The sequence below is a fragment of the Protopterus annectens genome, chromosome 2.part1 (assembly GCF_019279795.1).
Source record: "Protopterus annectens isolate FY-2018-M chromosome 2.part1, PAN1.0, whole genome shotgun sequence".
In the NCBI taxonomy this organism is placed as follows: Eukaryota; Metazoa; Chordata; order Ceratodontiformes; family Protopteridae; genus Protopterus; species Protopterus annectens.
This window is the reverse complement of record NC_056729.1, coordinates 1716782083-1716800017: the sequence shown is the minus strand read 5'-3', so window position 1 is coordinate 1716800017 and position 17935 is coordinate 1716782083. Positions and strand designations below refer to the sequence as shown.

The following is a 17935-nucleotide window of genomic DNA, read 5'->3' as shown; positions in this document are numbered from 1 at the left end:
TTAATTTCCATCTCAAACCTTTTCCAACTTCTTTTATAAAAAGACTTCTCACTAAACTAAAGCCTTGCTCAAATGCCCCTGACAACATACCCTCCTACTTCCTCAAAGCTGCTGCTGAAGGTATTGCCATCCCTATCAGCATCCTAATCAACAGATCTATAAAAGAATCATATGTACCCAAACTCTGGCGATCTGCCTTCATCCTTCTTCATAAAGGAGGCAAAAACACTAATATCTCCAACTTCCGCCCAATCGCCCTTCTTTCACCTATATCAAAAAATACTTGAAAAATGTGTCCACCACCAACTTATGCCTTTTTTAACCCAAAATAACCTCATAACTCCCACCCAGCATGGTTTCCGCCCTGGCCACAGCACCATTACTGCCTTACTATCCTTTTTAGAAACAGTAAGTTGGGCCACAGACTCCGGATTACTAGTATCCTCAGTATTACTTGATCTTTCTAAAGCCTTCAACCCTATCTCCCACAAACACCTTCTCTTCCATCTCTCCAACCTTCATCTCTCCCCTGAAACCCTCTCCTGGTTCTCCAGCTACCTATCTGACAGATCGCAAGCTGTCAGATGGAATAACTCTACCTCCTCCTTCCTGCCCACACTCACCGGTTTTCCCCAGGGATCCATCCTTGGACCCATGCTCTTCAACATCTTCATAAACAACCTTCACGCTGTCATCCCTGACACAACAGTTATCCAATACGCCGATGACTCCACCTTAGTTTGTGCCGCTGCCAACCTGCCAGAACTACTTATAAAAACACAAATAGCCTTTTCCACTACCGAGAACTGGATGCACTGCAACCATCTCTCTCTCAACTCTAATAAATCTATAATACTTCTCTTCCCTCCCACCAGGGCCTACTCCTTCGACAAAATCACTTTCAAAGTCCTTAGCCAAAGCAACACTGCCATATAAGTGGTTCCTTCTGCAAAACTCCTTGGTATCACCATAGATGAATACCTTAAATTTGATATCCACATACAACAAAACAACAAGAAAACCCACCAAAAACTTGGTATGCTTTACAGGAATAACCGCTTTCTCTCCAACTCCTCCAGACATACTATAGCAACTACCTACCTCCTTCCTTCCTTACTATATGGAGCCCCTCTTCTAACTAACCTATCTTCTTCCATCACCTCTAAACTTGAAACTTGCTATAATAAAATCTCCAAATTCGCAACCAAATCCAAAACCTCTACTCAACCACTGCCTCACCCTACAATCATTGAACTGGCTGGAACTCCCTAACTACCTAGACTACCTCCAACTTACCACCGCTCACAAATTAATATTCTTTCCAAATAAGTGCCCAGCACTAACAAACATCCTTCCCCCTTACATCCCAACCAGATTTCTGAGATCTGAACACCAAAATTGTAATCTCTATTCATAAACCCAAATGCCCTGCAGGCAAAAAATGGAACTCTCTTCCTCCCTCACTTAGGACGATACCTGACCCCGAATCCTGCAAGACCCAACTTTTCTCATTTCTATGTTCCAAACGTAAATGATCCTGCTTTCACCCTACATAAATACATATAAATTTCCCCATAGAGCCTTCTAAACTCCTGCTCCACACTTCATTACATCTTCTCCTTTTCTATTTACCTAACACAAACCTAATCCATCACCTTCAGATCATTCAGTTTCTCTCTCTTGACTCCTAGCATGTATAAAGCACCATTATCAAGTAATCACTGATGCATATTTCGTGACAATTGATTCTTATTGCTCTGAATGTAAATACCTGCTACCTTTGTCTCATTGCATGTATAATGACCATTTATTCTCTTACTATACCTGTTTTGTATGAATTCATATATGTATTTTATCTTTGCATTGGCATTTTTTGTAACCTATAATTGTTTCTTATGGAGCTTTTCTCCCCGAGCCTCCACTGAAAATGGGCACATTCTGGCCCAGTGGACATCCCTGGTAATCAAACTGAAATAAATAAGTAAAATAAATAAATAATAAATAGATGATTTTATGAGGGACCGTAATTTTTGCTAGTACTGATCAGTGATGCTTTCTTCTTAAGAGATTTTGCTCTATCCTGTAGTAGCTTCCTCCTTTTGTTGTATAGCTTATTTATGGCTGGGGTCCACCAGACAGGACACCTGGCTTTGGAGGATTGGGTCTTGGTTTTATTTGGGATTGCATGATCCATGCATTCCTGAAGATGTCCATAGAATGCGTTTATAAAGGATTCTGCAGTTTGGGCCGAAGTTTCCACTGGCCCGGGGGCTTTGAGTGAATTCATCTCAGTTTTGAGAAGTGTGAAATTAGCCTTGGAGAAGTTTTTTACTGTGGTTTTCTGGGCTGGTGGTGGGGTCGGGATGTGAATGTCCAGAGAGATTAATTTGTGGTCCGATCTTACCAATGAGGGGTGTACCTCTGGTGCAGAGCATAGAGTCCCCATGTTTGCGATGATCAGGTCCAGTATGTTTTCCCCTCTTGTGGGAGTGGTGACCAGTTTTTCCATCGCATTTGAGTTTATAAATTCTAGGAACCTTTGGGCTAGGTTCTTGGGGCTTGAGTAGTGCTCCCAGTCTATGTTTGGGTAGTTGAAGTCACCCAATATAAAGGTGTTTGGAGAGACTTTTATATTCTCCAATGTTCTCAGGAAAGCCACGTGAGATTCCAGAGTCTGGGATGGTGATCTGTAGCAGGCTACAAACTGAAAGGCAGTTTTGCCCACTGTTAGTTGCACATGGATGGTTTCCGATGCTTCGTGCAGTGCCACTAACCTGGAGGTGTGGGTATCTTTGATGAATATGGATACTCCCCCTCCTTTTGTGGTTCGGTCCGAGTTTTAGGGCCGAAAAGCATGGTATGAGGTATAACCTGGTAGTGCTGGGGTGCTCTCGGGAGCCTTGAACCAGGTCTCTGTTACTGCACAGACATCGATATTCTCTATGCTGAGGAGAGCCTCAAGTGCTTACATTTTGAGGTTTAGACTTCTGGCATTGAGTAGCATTACCCTTAGTTTATTTTTCCTTGTGTTGTCTATGGAGGTGGGTTTGTTTTTTGAGCCTTGCCTAAAAAAGGCACTATGGGGGGTGGCAAGAGCCTTTGCCAGTATCCGAAAGCCCAGAGGTGACAGGTGCAAGCCGTCCCTAGAGAAGCAATGTGGCTTGTCGAGCATGTCATCCCAGGCTGACAGACACTGGATCCCCTTTGAATGACACCAGAACTTTAGCCAGTTGTTAAAATTGATCATGTTTTCTTTATACTGTGGCATCATTCTTGGTGAGGGTAAGATGTTACTCAAGGTCAGGGTCCTGGGCTACATGATCTGAGAGCTCCTCTATGTCTCTCTTCATTTAGTCCAGGGAGGTACGTTTCAGGTCATTCACACCAGCATGGACAATGACTGAGTCATATTTGTACTTGCATTGGAGTGATTCGAGTGCTTGTGTTATGTGGCGGATCCTGGCGCCCGACAGGCAGCTCACCGTGACCTTCTCCTTGTTCAGCCTGGTGAGTGGGATGTCAGTGTGTCTGACAACAGAGTCACCTATTACAAATGTATCAGGTGTGTTGTTTGGCCTTAAGGGCTGTGACTGTTTGGCACACTGACTTTGTGAAGTATGTGTTTTACTTGTTTTGTTTTGGGGTAGAGGTTGCTTGGATGTCTGCTTTGGAGGTCTCTGCTGCTTAGGCAGATTTGTATTTAGAGCCTCCGTGTATGTTTTAGTGTGTTTATGTGTTTGGTTTGCTGATGTGGTAGGTCTATGTGCAACTGGATTTGTGGTGTGTATGGTTACCTTCTCCTCCTGACTGGCTGCGCCAGTACTGCGTTGAGAGCTTAGCCTCCAGTTTGGCTATATGGTTGCATCTCTCGCATATATTAGTACCTGTTGGGAGGAGGAGAGGGTCCTCTGTGTACTTGAGGCAGTTGTAACATTGCCTCAGGATTCCCAGATTCACCAGCTGGACTGGAGAGGAAACCAGCAACTGACCTTTGGACATGCCGGTATAGTATAAGTAACTCCTTTATGACTGACCAAATTCATTATTTGTACTGTTGCTTCTACTCTCTCATTCAAACATTCGTTGCCTGTACTGTACCTTCTACTCCCTCTTCCTTACCTAGCACTATGCACCCTTAACCCCTCATTATCGCCTGCTCTGAAATGCAGTCTGTACTTTATTCTCCTTACTGACTTCTTGCTCCTTCTAAACCCACTTATTCCCCCCATTTTATTTTCTCTTCATAGCTGCACTCTCCTTTGTTTCTGGTAGCATTATTCATGCAAGGTCAATTAACTGTGTTCATTTTTACTTCTTTTCAGCTCACTCTACCTCCTGATTGCTGTTTGCCCTCCCCCAAAGCACCTCTATGGTGTGTTCTGCTGAAGTGTGTCCCATGGGAGTAGCTGAAAAGTGCTGAACCTGGATGCACACCTTTGCGTCCAGATTTAGCACTTTCCACATATTCCCATGGGACACAGTTCAGCAGAACTTGACTTAGAGGTGCTTTTGGGGTGGGCAAATAGCAATCAGGAGGTAGAGTGAGTGGTAGGCACACAAGAAGGAGGGAAGGGAGATGTGTAAGGTAGAGTATGTAGGATGACTATAAAATCAGCGGATGTTAAAAAGGATTGGGAAGAGAGAGATCAAGTAATTCACAAAGAAACATTGCCTGGGTGTCTCCCAAATGTGCAACAAAATCTAGAACTTTTAGCATTTTTTGCTTATAAATGTTTACTTATTTTTATACCCCAAGTAGACTCCAAAGAATTTTTCCTCAGGTAGACATGTTTGAGGTGTGATGGGGAAGAAAGGTAATTGAACACATTTTCTGGGAGTGTAATGAGTTGGCAGACTTTAAAGATGCCCTGCAGACTACTCTGTCAAAGATACTGGGTGAGCAAATTGGTTTATCTAGGGAAATTACTTTTTTGAGCTATGATACAGAATTGGAATTGCCTAGACATAGGAAGGCCTTGCTAAATCTAATTTTGGTGGCTGCCAAAAAAAGCCATTGACTAGAAAATTGAAATTGGTCTAAACCAACTGTACTAGAAGCAGTGGATACAGTAACAAATAAAATTGGTATTGGGATCTTTAGAAAAGGGTAGGAGCAAATTATATAGAAAAAAATGGGAATTTGTGGGAACAAGACATACAGGGGAGGAATGAGACTTAAAAGAAAGCAGGATTTAAATGAGCTATGTAATGTTTGACTGGCAGTGATTGGGTACTTTATAAGTGATGTATAATGTTTGCAACTAAAATTGTCACTATAATCTGTGATGTCCAGTGCTTGCAACCAAGATTGTCAGTGTGGTTTGTTTTCATTTATATAAATGAATGATTATTAAATTTATCACTTATGACATAGGCAAAGATGTTTTTTGTTTAAAAAAAACCTACACAGCAGCCTTTAGTTCACACTATTGCTTTGTGTAATGGGGATAAATTTGTGTTCCAGCCCAAACAGCTGTTGCACCAAAGACATGGAAGAAGCCAAAAGAATTGGACCAATTGGATGAAGATCAGCTAGGAACGGTCCAAGAGGTAAGGACGCTGCAGTGTACACCTTTGCAGTCTTTCAGTCTTGAAGTAAGCACTATTTTGTGTTAAATTGCCTCCTTGTAACAGGGCAGAATAGAGTGGCGTATTCTTGGCTACAGGTGAGAAATGTAGAGGTTCTAGAGATGCTTGTCATAGCAGGCTAATTATTTCATTATTTAAAAAGTCTCGTGGGACAACCAGTTTGTTTGCCCTGCCTTTTTGAAGGGTTGCAGAACAGGCTGAGTAACCAGTTGTCTTTTACTAACTACCAAGCAAGTTTCAGAATGTAGGTATAAAAGGTTCTCCATCCATTTTTGAATTGCTATTATGTGCGACCTGCATGGACTTGGTCAGGAAAGAAGATTCATAATTTGTGCACATTTTTTTCATAAACACGTTTAACTTGGTATCATTTTTTGTTTGTTGTAGTATTTCGACTTTATTTGTATTGTGAATACTGCAAATGATTTAACAGGACTTTCATTACACTTTTATCGTTTGGTCAGTATTTTTTTTTCTCTTGTTAAACACACAGTTCAGTTAGACACTAAGTATCCCTATTCAAGGGTGATTTGGGAAACCTTTCTGGTTAAATAACTTCCTCAAAGTCAAACAATAGACAGAAGGTGGTGGAAGGAGTAGTACCCTGTACTCCAGACTACCTGAAGCTGAAAGGTGGTGGAAGGAGTCGTACTCTGTACTCCAGACTACATGAAGCTGAATAACGGCCCACAGCCTTGATCTCATGACCGAACTACTAGACAGTACTTTCCTGCTATTTGATAGTTTCTGCACTGTGACAGAATGCATCATTCTTAGGCAGTTCTTTTGTTTGAAGACGTTGTCATCTAGAATGGAAAACTGTTATCTGAAGCCTGGACAGTGGAGAATGCATCCATAATTTACTCAAATATGTGTTCTACAAATGGGGCCGGTCTGTCATTTCTACATTTGTGGCATTGACTTTATCACTAATTGTGGCTTATTTTGCACTGATTTCTGAGAATTGGCTGTAGGAACTGTCGGGATGGAAAACTGGCTGCAGAACAAGCTCTTTAGGCTGCAATCCCTGCTTCTTAACTGCTACATTACTATTGTAGAAGCTTCCATTTTTTTCTCTTGTAATGGACTTGCACGTTTTGTGTCTCTTGGCTGATGTTTTCTTTGTTAGAATCCTTGCAACTTTGGAATATTTTAAGTCCTTTTCAACATCTTTTATTTATGTCTACTGTCACTAGTTAAATTTTGTGTAAACAGTTTTTGAAGTTTGTATCTCTCTCGCTTATACATTAAGCGTTAGGCTTACATGTAGCTTTATTTACAATTTAGATTCCTCATGTAGGTAGGCATGGAAGTTGGGTGACTTTCCTTTTTATGTTGACTTACGGCACTTAAATGTGTATTACTTATAAGGGGATTCAGTATCCTCATCAGGAAAGCAGTATTGGAAGGCATTTGAATAATAGTATGACAAAGAAGCTTGAATTTTCTCCTCAGTTACTTTACATTTAAATCAGCGATTTGTATACCATGGACAGGAAAAGACCAAAACAAAAAGCACACAAGTGCTGATCTGTCCCAGGGTTATTGTAGAAGCAGGTCTTTCAAGTGGACTGCTGCTTTGCTTTCATACTATAATAATTGTGAAGCCCTAGTCTAAGTCGCAGGCAGTGGCACCAGTCTGTCTTTTTTTTGTTTTGTTTTAGGGCACCCAATTCTGTTTTACCTCGGACTTTAACAATCTGCCTTCTATGAGCTCCACTGACATGTGTTTCTACTCTCCTTTTCCACCATTTTGGAGATGGACTGAATGCCTGGTGGCAGCCATAAAGCATGTGACTTGGTCTTGGTAGTCAAGGCATTGACTTCTTCCATTTTTGGCTGGCATTGCTATCCAGGCACATTAGTGTCAGAATGCCAGCTGACACAACACTGGTGGCACTGGCTCCAGTTGCCATTCAGGTTTTGGCACTGGCATGAGTTGTACTGATGTTTTGTTTCCTGACTTCACTCTCCCTGTTTATGTGCTCTGTCAGCATCTGCTGATTTTAGCCATAATTTTGCACAATCTCCTTTTTTTCTCTTCTAAGTTTTCAGTTAGTCATTCTGAGTGAACTCTACTCTCCATTGCTGTGGGCATAGATTTGTGGCTTTGGCCTGCTTGACTGACTCAGTCTGTTTTTAATCTGTTAACTTAAAGAAAGATAACATGGAATATGAAAGTTATGTACTTATAAGGCTAGGTCCGTGTTGTCTTCTTTCTCAACCATCCCTTCCTCCACCCTCTCTTAAAATTCACATTGGTATATGTGAACCTTGGTGGACCTTGTAGGCAGGTCCCGAAGTCTGTTGTGGAAAACAATACAGGTGTAGCATTACTGTAAGGATCTAACTTTTTCATTTGTACAGAATTGGGTTTATATACAGCTGACCACGGCTGAGTGCCAGTAGAATGGTAATCTCCTTTAACTTTTCAAGCTCTGTATGACATCAAAATTATAAACTTGCAATAAAATTTAAGTTTAATATATATCCAGAAAAGTACCTTCAAAAACTGTATTCATGGCCTGAATCTCCCACCCTTTCTCCAGTCAAGTAAGAGCCAACCTCGTGTTGCTCCTTAGCATACCTCCTCCCAAGTCCATTACTAACCCCATTTTTTTGTATGCTTCATTATCCTCTCTTCCTGATATAGTCTCTTTATTTGCGATCTCTTGAATCAGTCTTAATACGTCATTGTTATATAGAGGCTGTAATTTTTCTAGTTCCTTGTAATTGCCTTTATCTTCCTGAATTAATTTTGTCAGCTATTGGTCATCATTGGTGGACCAATATGGAGAGGGGGATTCCTAAACAAAACATCAACAGTGTAATGCTGTTCTGATCCATTCAGTAGAACAAGATGGTTTAGGATTACCTGGTTTCAAGGGATATTTTAGCGCTACATAGTGAAGGTTCATATACATTACACAAGCAGTAAGCTATAATTCAAGCTGGAAAAAGGATGATGAAGTAAGGGGGTAATTCAAGAAATAAGGAAAGTGTGGGATTTTGGATGCATATCCTTAATGAGAATAACAATGGCCATACAAAATATTACATTTGTAAAGTAGCTGAAAGTGTTCTAAGAACTAGGCCAGTTGGACAAAGGAGGTTATGCCAATAGGGATGACTGCAATTAGGGGTACAGAGAATAGGCAAGAGAGGGTTGGAGCTTAGGGAGGAACCTAACAAAGGTATTGGGGACAAATAATTTAGAGAAGGAAGGGTAACCGTGGGAAGAGGCCAAGAAGACACTTGAACTACAGTCTTAAGACTGCCTTCCCTATCAGGCTCTGATATCAAAGTACAGGTAAAGAGAAAGGGCTGGGAAATCCTAAATGAAAGACTTGCTCTGGTAGATTTTTTGGTCAACTCTAGAAGCTACTATTAAAATGGTTAATTAGTCGGACATATAAAATACTGCACGGTAATTAAAGGAATCAGTCAAGTAGGTTAGAAAAGATTGGGAAGAGACTGGATAAGCAATTCACAAGGAAATGATGGAAGAACATAAGTATGGCTCACAAATATGCAACAAAATCTACAAGATTTAGGATTTTTGCTGGAAGTGTTTGCATAGGTGTATTTCTACCTCAAGCAGACTCCAAAGAATTTTTCCTTGGTTCGATGGCAAATGTTGGAGGTGTGATTGGGGAATAAAGAGTTAACTTGGAACACATATTTTGGGAGTGAGTTGTTAGACTTTAAAAACGACTTGAGTACTCAGTCAGGAATACTGGGTGAAAAAAATCTGTGTAACTAAGGAAATTATATTTTTGAGCTGGGATACAGGATCTGAATTTAATTCTAGTGGCTGCCAGAAGAAAGCAATTACTGGAACTGTATTTGAAGTAGTGAATATTGTAACAGAGATAAAAGAACTGGAAATGGGAGCTTTGGAAAAGGGTCAGAGCAAACTACATAGAAAACAATGGAAATTGTGGGAACAGTAAATACAAAATAATGTTTTGGAGTGTGGTTTAAGGGAAGGCAGGAATTGAGCAATTTATGTAATGTTAGATTAACAAAAGCATGCAAGTGATACATAATGTTTGTAACTGTGAGCATGGTAACATGGGCTGTTTTCTTTTATATAAATTTATACTTATGGCAGTGATAATTCAATAAAGGTGTTAACAACATGTCAAAAAAAGAAATGTAATGCTGCTGCCCTATCCTGGCCAGAGGTGGGTAGCTTGTGTCCTACAAATTCACCAATCCTCCAGCTTTTAGGCAAGATCAAAAAGTATGAATCTAGTCTCCTAAACTCCAATTTTTGACATCTCCAATTATTTTGACACTTATGGGAACATTCAGTTTAGTCTTTTAGGGTAGAAAAATACTTATGCAAGCATTTCCAGGAAAATGTGTGAAACCTCCTGCATGTTACGGATTTCAAATGTCTTCATCCTTGTATCCATTGATTTCTGTAAATTTATACCTAATGTTGTTTCTCAACCTTTTCCCTCTTTGTTTCTTTGCGTTTTTCCCTTACTGCTTTAAGGATTTTTGAAATTAAATGTTTAGATTTCACTCTGTCCTTTTTTCTGAATTGCACTCCATGAGAGGCATTTCTACCTCCCATATACAGTACTCTCTCAGCAGTGTTATACATATTCCATAAGCCCGTATATTTTATATAGCCAGGGACTCCATGCACTCAACTCTTCTAAAGTTAACCAGGTAGTAAAAACCTGGGCTTATTCCAGATAGTCCCATGCTTTATCATTTAGATCCTGTCTCATCAGGTCCTCAGGTTCTTTCCCCTTCCTTTCTCTGTGACACACCCAGCATTATTGTTGATAAATCAGCTAATCTTCTCTCTCATTTTTCTGTTTGAAATTAGCCAGTTATAACCTTATTTGCTTCCATATCATAACACAGGAGAACCTTGGGTTGTGCAGTAAAAGATGTCTGGGTCTTGACCAGTTGTTTCTATTACTTCCCTGTTTGCTTTCCCAGGGTTATCCTCCTTGCTTGATCTTGACTGAGGAATGAGATGTTTTTATATCATATCTCTGTCTATTAGCTCAAGAAATCTGGACAAAGCCAAAAATAATGGTGGGGCAGATTTTAAATATTGCTCTTATAAATGAAAAAAAGTTGCTAGAATAACAGGTTTTGCATCAGCATGCATTTTCTGAAGGATATGGTGTTTCCAACTCAAATGTATGTCATTATTTAGTGATTTCTGTCCTCATAGATTTGCCAGAAAACCACAAATTTTATTAGGAAGAGACCAAAAATGAGGCAAAAATCTGGACCGTCGAGGTATGTTTTACAGCAGCAACAAACTTTTCAGATGGGATATGAGACATTTGATGCACAGCTTTAAGCAAGATAGTTGATGCTACACATAAGAATGTGAAAATTTGAATTGGCACAGGAAAAATGTTGTGCTTCCTATCCATAAACCGTGTAACATAACATTTTGAATGCACTGTATATGTCACTTATTTCATGCTTTGAGGCACCAGGTAGTTACAAATTGGATGCGCATCAATGTTTTGTAGGAGACACATCTTTAAGCAGTTAAAATTTCAGCTTCACAGCAAGTCAGCATTTGTCACTGGTAACAGGCGTATTCAGAAAGGTATCCACTCAAGTGTTTTGTAAGGTCATCACCTGGCAATCTATTTTCATGGAATACCTCTTTTTACAGTTCCGTGGGAATGGTTTAAACCATCCCAAACTGAGTTGCTTAAGATAGTATTTGTTAGGGGTGAAGAGGGTATGCTGCATGTACGCATCAAAAAAGACGACAACTTGCAGCAATGCTGCTTGTAATGTACACACTACCATTCATGTGAAGATGCTAACAGCATATGTTGAAAGGACAGCTACTTACCATAAGCATTCTTATAGGTTCTTAGGAGACTACTAGGCTATTGTCTGAAGAGCTGTTATAAGCCCGGCCATTTTTACCCATATTTTACCCAATTTTCTATCCCTGGGAAAATGATAAGGGTCAACAGATGGGGTTTAGACTACCTCTGTCCTTTTCCAGTAGTGTATTTTCCTCCCTATAGCATGTGCCATATATTAAAAAGCTTGACTTGAGCATTTCCCCCCTCTGTGACATTTCCATCCTAGTTAGTTTCTTCACTGTAAAGTCTGTTGGAGTTGAATGGAATCTCATAACGCTTTATTTAAGAATTTTTCTCCATTGGTCTCGCATCACTTTGCTTACCAAATTTGAATGTTTCTTCCCATTGAAAATGCATACATGTAGCAGGGGACATGTGCCTCTCATTATTCATATCCAGTGGACTTGTAATGCTGTTTAGACTAAAATGAACAGTTTTTATTGTGTACAATTATCTGCAGTTGCATTCTTTCCACCTTTGTAATCTGTAGGCGAAGAAGCCTAATGAATGAAGCTGCTGTCAATGGTTAATTAGTTGAGCTTTGTAAGCCAGGAAATTGTAGTATTCCTGCTGGCTCAAGGAAGGAAGATGGGAGCAAGATAGGATCCGAAACTCTCAAAATTTTTATTTTTGTAATAAAGCTGTGTTGGTTATTTCTTTATATTTTAGCAAGCACTTTTTGGAAGTTATGAAATGCATTTAGGAAAATATGCAAGAATTGCTGCAACCCAGGGACCAACACACTTATTTAGATTGGAAGCACTGAGAAATATTAAGTGAATGAAGTGTAATTTGACTGGAGAGTTGTGAGTAAATTAACTTCATCAGCTGTGTCCTTAGTGTGGTATGGTCAAAAAGTAGGTTTTCAGGAGAACATAATCACATTAGGATGTCTGCCCTCATAACAGTATTGAAGATTAGGGGAAAAAAGTGTGCTGCTGGCAAGTTTGGGTTAGGCACAAATTCATGACCGGATTAAAAAAATATACTATAGTAGTCCTATAATCTTAACTTTAGGAGCTTAGAAAGATATATTGTATCTGTGCTTAAAAATCACATGTGATTTCTCATAGCAGCATTCCTTGCATTGCACATACTGCAGTTGTCTGAAGGTACTGACAGCCATTGTTTTATGCATACAGATGCAGGGTAGGATGCCATATTTCACCCTTAAGTTACAGTGCTGATTGCTGGGTTTAGTGACTTAACTGGGTGTAGTTTGTTCTTTCACGTTAGTTTCACATTAGTTTACAAAATGGTATTCTGTCTTCTGTTAACTTACTAAATTGATTTTTTGAGCAGCAAGTTGTTTAACATTGTATGTGTCCGTTTATCCTAATAACGGATTTATGTACCACAAAGTTTAGGCCCAACACCTGTATCACAAGATATTATAAGTGCTAGTGGTGTCATTAAATGTCACCATTTTACCCATATCAACTACTGGACTGAATTCACAAGCATACAAAGCACAACTGTTTAACCTATGTGACCAGTAACCCCTAATAATGTTGTATCAAGTTAACTAGAGTGAACAAGTGAAGAAGGTTTTCATGCAGCATTCATTACAAACCCCTTCCACAGAAAAAAATAACCACAGGTGAAAAGAATTTGGATCTCTACACTCGTCCAGTTAGCAAATGGAAAAAAAAAATAAACTTACAAACGTACCTAAATAAAACCCATGTAATAAAGTTTAGGAAAGTGTAATTTTCAGTGTGTATGGTCATAATACAGTCTATCCTTCCGCTTTTGGAAAAAGACGATTGCATGTGCTCTGTAGATCTTCAAGATGCGTACTACCACATAAAGGTGGACAGGCCATCAAGAAGATTTCTGCGCGGGAGCCAGTCACTACCAGTTCAGGGTACTGCCCTTCGGACTCTCTACAGCCCCCAGAGTGTTCACAAAGTGCATGGCAGTTGTCACAGCTCACTTGCGACTTCAAGGATTCCAGGTGTTTCCATACATAGACGATTGGCTCATTTCCACCCCCACCAGACATCTACTGGAAAAAGCCCTGGCATACTCTCTTCTCGCTACTCAAAGGCTAGGCATAACCATAAACTGGCAGAAATCCAATCTCACCCCATCTCAGTCGACAGAATTCATAGGGGTTATCTTGGACACAAAAAACTGCAGAGCTGCTATTCCAGAGCACAGAATTCTAAGGATAAATCAACAAATAATTCCAGTCCTTTCAAAGGAAAAAATCCATGGCTCACTCTGTTCTACAGCTGTTTGGTTCCATGGCAGCCTCCATCACCATTGTTCCCCAGGCCAGGTTTCACATGAGGCTTCTACAATGGCTACTGCTCACCCAGTGGTGTCCTTTTCAGCATCCTCTTTCAGCCATGATTTGAGTAACCCACAGGTGCAAATAGGATTTAAATTGGTGGATGACGCACAATCTCTCACAATGGTCTTGCCCCTTCTCCCCCCAGCAACCTAAGGCCACAGTGACCACAGACGCCTCCCTGATGGGGGGGGGGGTTATGTCAGGGACAGACAGTCCAAGGCACTTGGTCCCAACTGGAGGCCCATCTGCATATAAATGTTCTAGAGCTGAGGGCGGTGCTTCTGGCGTTGCAAGCATTCCATCCCCTGCTGCCGTCTGGGACAATTGCGATTCAATCAGACAACATAGTGGTGGTCTGATACATCAGCAAGCAAGTTGGAACCAAATCTTACCCCCTTTGTTGAGAGGCCATGAGGATATGGCAATGGGCGATGGCTACCAACCGTTTTCATCTACCAACGCACATTCCCAGGAGTTCCAACGTGATAGACAGACTCAGCAGGTGCATGCTTCAACCTCACGAGTGGTCCCTGAATCCCTCGATAGCGGCGGAGATCTTACACCGCTCGGGCCGTACTTAGTGTGACCTCTTTGCATCCCCGTCCAACTACAAATGCAGCAACTATTTCGCCCTGATTCCCTCTCCGGGACAGTCACCCAGGGACACTCTATTCCACGACTGGCCCTCGGGTCTTCTTTACACATTTCCACCCTTTCCCCTCATTCCCCAGTTTCTGAAGAAAGCCCGGCGTTTGAAGAGCAAGGTGATCCTCATAGCACCATATTGGCCTCGACAGATTTGGTTCCCCTTCCTTTGGCCTCACCTACTGGATCGACCATGGATTCTCCATCCAACCCCGGAGTTGATCTCACACACACAGAACCTGATTCATCCCAACCTGAACAGCCTGAAGCTCACGGCTTGGCTACTCCAATTCCCTTGATTGCCAGGCAGAATGATCTTTCTTTACCAGTACGTGATATTCTCATTGCTTCTCATAAGTCTTCCACTAGAATTACTTATCTGAGCAAGTGGAAAAGATTTCCTGTTGGCTGAAAGATAAACAAGTCGACCCCTTTTCAGCACCAGTGTTGATAATACTAGACTATCTGGCCGACCTGTTTCAATCGGGTCTATCGGCCTCTACCATTAGAGTTCATTTGGCTGCAATTTCTAATTTTCATGAGGGTGTCCAAGATTCCTCTCATGTCCTACAAATTGTGCAAGACTTTCATAAAAGGTGTGAATCATCTGAAACCACCTTTTAGAGAATCTATTCAACCATGGGATTTATCATTAGTTCTACAAGCTCTGACAATGGCACCTTTCGAACCAGCCTCTTCTTGTGACCAGTATTTGTCATGGAAAACCTTGTTTTTGGTCGCTATTACTTCTGCAAGACGTATTTCCGAACTTCAAGCTTTATGTATCAAGGGTCCATACTTGATTTTTCGTAGAGCTAGTTTCTCTGAGAACTAATCCCCATAGTGCCTTTTTTAGGCAAGGCTCAAAAGACAAACCCACCTCCATAGACAATACCAGAAAAAAAAACTAAGGGTAATGCTACTCAACGCCAGAAGTCTAAACCTGAAGATGCGCGCACCCGAGGCACTACTCAGTATGGAGAAAATTGATATCTGTGCAGTAACAAAAACCTGGTTCAAGGCTCCAGAGAGCACCCCAGCACTACCAGGATTCAACTCGTACCATTCCTTTCGGCCCCAGAACTCGGACAGGAATACTAAAGGTGGGGGAGTATCCATTTTCATCAAGGATACCCACACCTCCAGGTTAGTGGCACTGCATGAGGCAGCAGAGACCATCCATGTGCAACTAACAGTAGGTAAAACTGCTTTTCAGTTCATACCCTGCTACAGATCACCCACCTTGTCTCAGGATCCTCACGTGGCATTCCTGAAAACATTGGAGAATTTGAAGGTCTCACCAAACACCATGATAGTGGGGGATTTCAACTACCCAAACATTGACTGGGAAAACTACTGAAGTCCCAACTCTTTTGCCCAACGGTTCCTGGAGTTTATAAACTCAAATGCCATGGAACAATTAGTCAACACTCCCACAAGAGGGTACAACATATTGGACTTGATCATCACCAACATGGGGGCTCAATGTTCCACACCAGAGGTAAATCCCTCGTTGGTAAGATAAGACCATAAACTTGTCACAATGGACATCCACATCCCGGCCCCACCCCCAGCCAAGGAAACCACTGTGAAAGATTTCTCAAAAGCAAACTTCACACTTCTCAAGACCAAGGTGGAAAGTCTCAAAGCCCCCGGGCTAATGGAAAATGCTACACAAACCGCAGAATCCTTTACAAATGCACTCTATGAGCACCTATAGGAATGCATGGATCGTGCCATCCCAAGTAAAACCAAGACTCACTCCTCCAAGAACAGGAGACCAGTCTGGTGGACCCCAGCCATAAATAAGCTATACAACAGGAGGAGGAAACTATTACATGACAAGGCAAAATCCCAAAAAGGGAAGGCATCCTTGATCAATACTAGCAAGAAACTTCGATCCCTCATAAAATCATCAAAGGCCAGCTTCGAAAGAAAAATCGCCAAAGACTCAAGATAATCACAAGGCGTTCTTTAGCTACGTCAGAAATCTGGGTGGCAGCTCGCAGATCAGCTCTGAGCTGGTGCAAAATGGAACAAAATACACTGAACCCACAGACATTGCCAACATCCTGGCAGACAGGTTCAGTGCAAACGTCACCCCCCCATCCCCCCCAAAAGGACCTGTGTCTATCCCAGAAGAATGTGGTCCCCCAGACATCACAGACACACAGGTGAAAGCAGCCCTCTCCAAAGTAAAAAAAACGCAGCATCAATGGGATCAGATGGTATCCCGGGCTGCATCTTACACGAGCTCCAAAACGAACTAAACCCTCACATGAATTCACTGTTCCAACTCAGCCTTACCACAGGCTATGTACCCAAAGAATGGCGTACAGCAACAGTGATCTCGCTTCACAAAGGTGGCACCACAACGGATCCCGGGAACTATCACCCTATAAGCCTAACTAGCCTGATCTGTAAGGCTATGGAGCACATCATCATGGCTCTCATAAACAAAGACATTGGGAGCCTCCAAACATTGGACCCCACCCAATTCGGCTTTAAGGGCAGATCTTGCCCCTTAAACCTAGTTGACGACTTCGAAACAGTTACCAAAACCTTAGATGAGGGAAAGGTAGTCCACACAGCCTACCTAGACCTCGCAAAGGCCTTCGACACAATACCCCACTCTGGTATCATAAATAAGCTTACCAGCTTAAATATCAACCCATATGTTACAAGATGGGTTGCAAACTGGCTCAGGGATAGAACTCACATGGTCAGAGTCGCAGGTGCCATGTCTGACTCTGAACAAGTGGCGGCCCACAGGGATCAGTCTTGAGACCCCTCTTGTTCGGTATATACTTCTCTGAGGTACAGGCAAACACGGGAGGACTGTGGCTGACCAAGTTCGCAGATGATTGCAAACTGGGAGCCATAATCGACTCTCCGGCTGACACATGCATCCTCCAGAAGGGCCTTACGGAGACTGATACCTGGTGTCAGAACCATGGCCTCAAGCTAAATGCAAAAAAATGCATAGTGATCCCCTTTGGGAAAAACAAAGTGCCCAAAAAATACCATATAGGAGGTAATCCACTAATTACGGAAGTAGTAATCCGGGATCTGGGGACCCAAGTAGATAGTAACCTCTCCTTTGACAATCACATTGCCAAAGTGGTTAGAAAAACCTTCTATATAGCCCACCTAATCACGAAAGGATTTACATCTAGATCTAGAGAGGTCATTGTGCCACTCATCAGGCCCATAATTGAGTACAATGCCCCATTTGGGATGTACCTTACCTGACAACTGCAACAGCTGGAGAGACCTCAAAAATACTTTACCATGAGGATCGTGGGCCTCAAACAGATGCCCTATGCAGCTCGACTAAAGAAACTCCAGCTTTACTCAGTTGCTTACTGCGTACTCAGAGGTGATCTCTGCCTGACATATACAAGGCCATGTCTAACCCAGAATTGTTGGACATGCTCCACTTCAAGAAAACCAGATCCATTAGAGCTACACGGTCCAGGGACTTAAACCTTAGCACAATAAATAGGACATGCTGGAGGGATAGATTCATATCCCA

General features: G+C 41.7%; 1 protein-coding gene across 7 annotated transcripts in view; it reads left to right on the top strand.

Moving 5' to 3' along the window:
- EIF4G3 (eukaryotic translation initiation factor 4 gamma 3) overlaps positions 1-17935 on the top strand; it is a 3593176-nt gene that overhangs the window by 1402971 nt on the left and 2172270 nt on the right. For all 7 annotated transcript variants that reach the window (XM_044063163.1, XM_044063168.1, XM_044063165.1 and 4 more), the window contains one exon: positions 5465-5550. In XM_044063163.1, coding sequence (XP_043919098.1) covers positions 5465-5550 — 86 coding nt within the window. The remainder of the gene's footprint in view (positions 1-5464; positions 5551-17935) is intronic.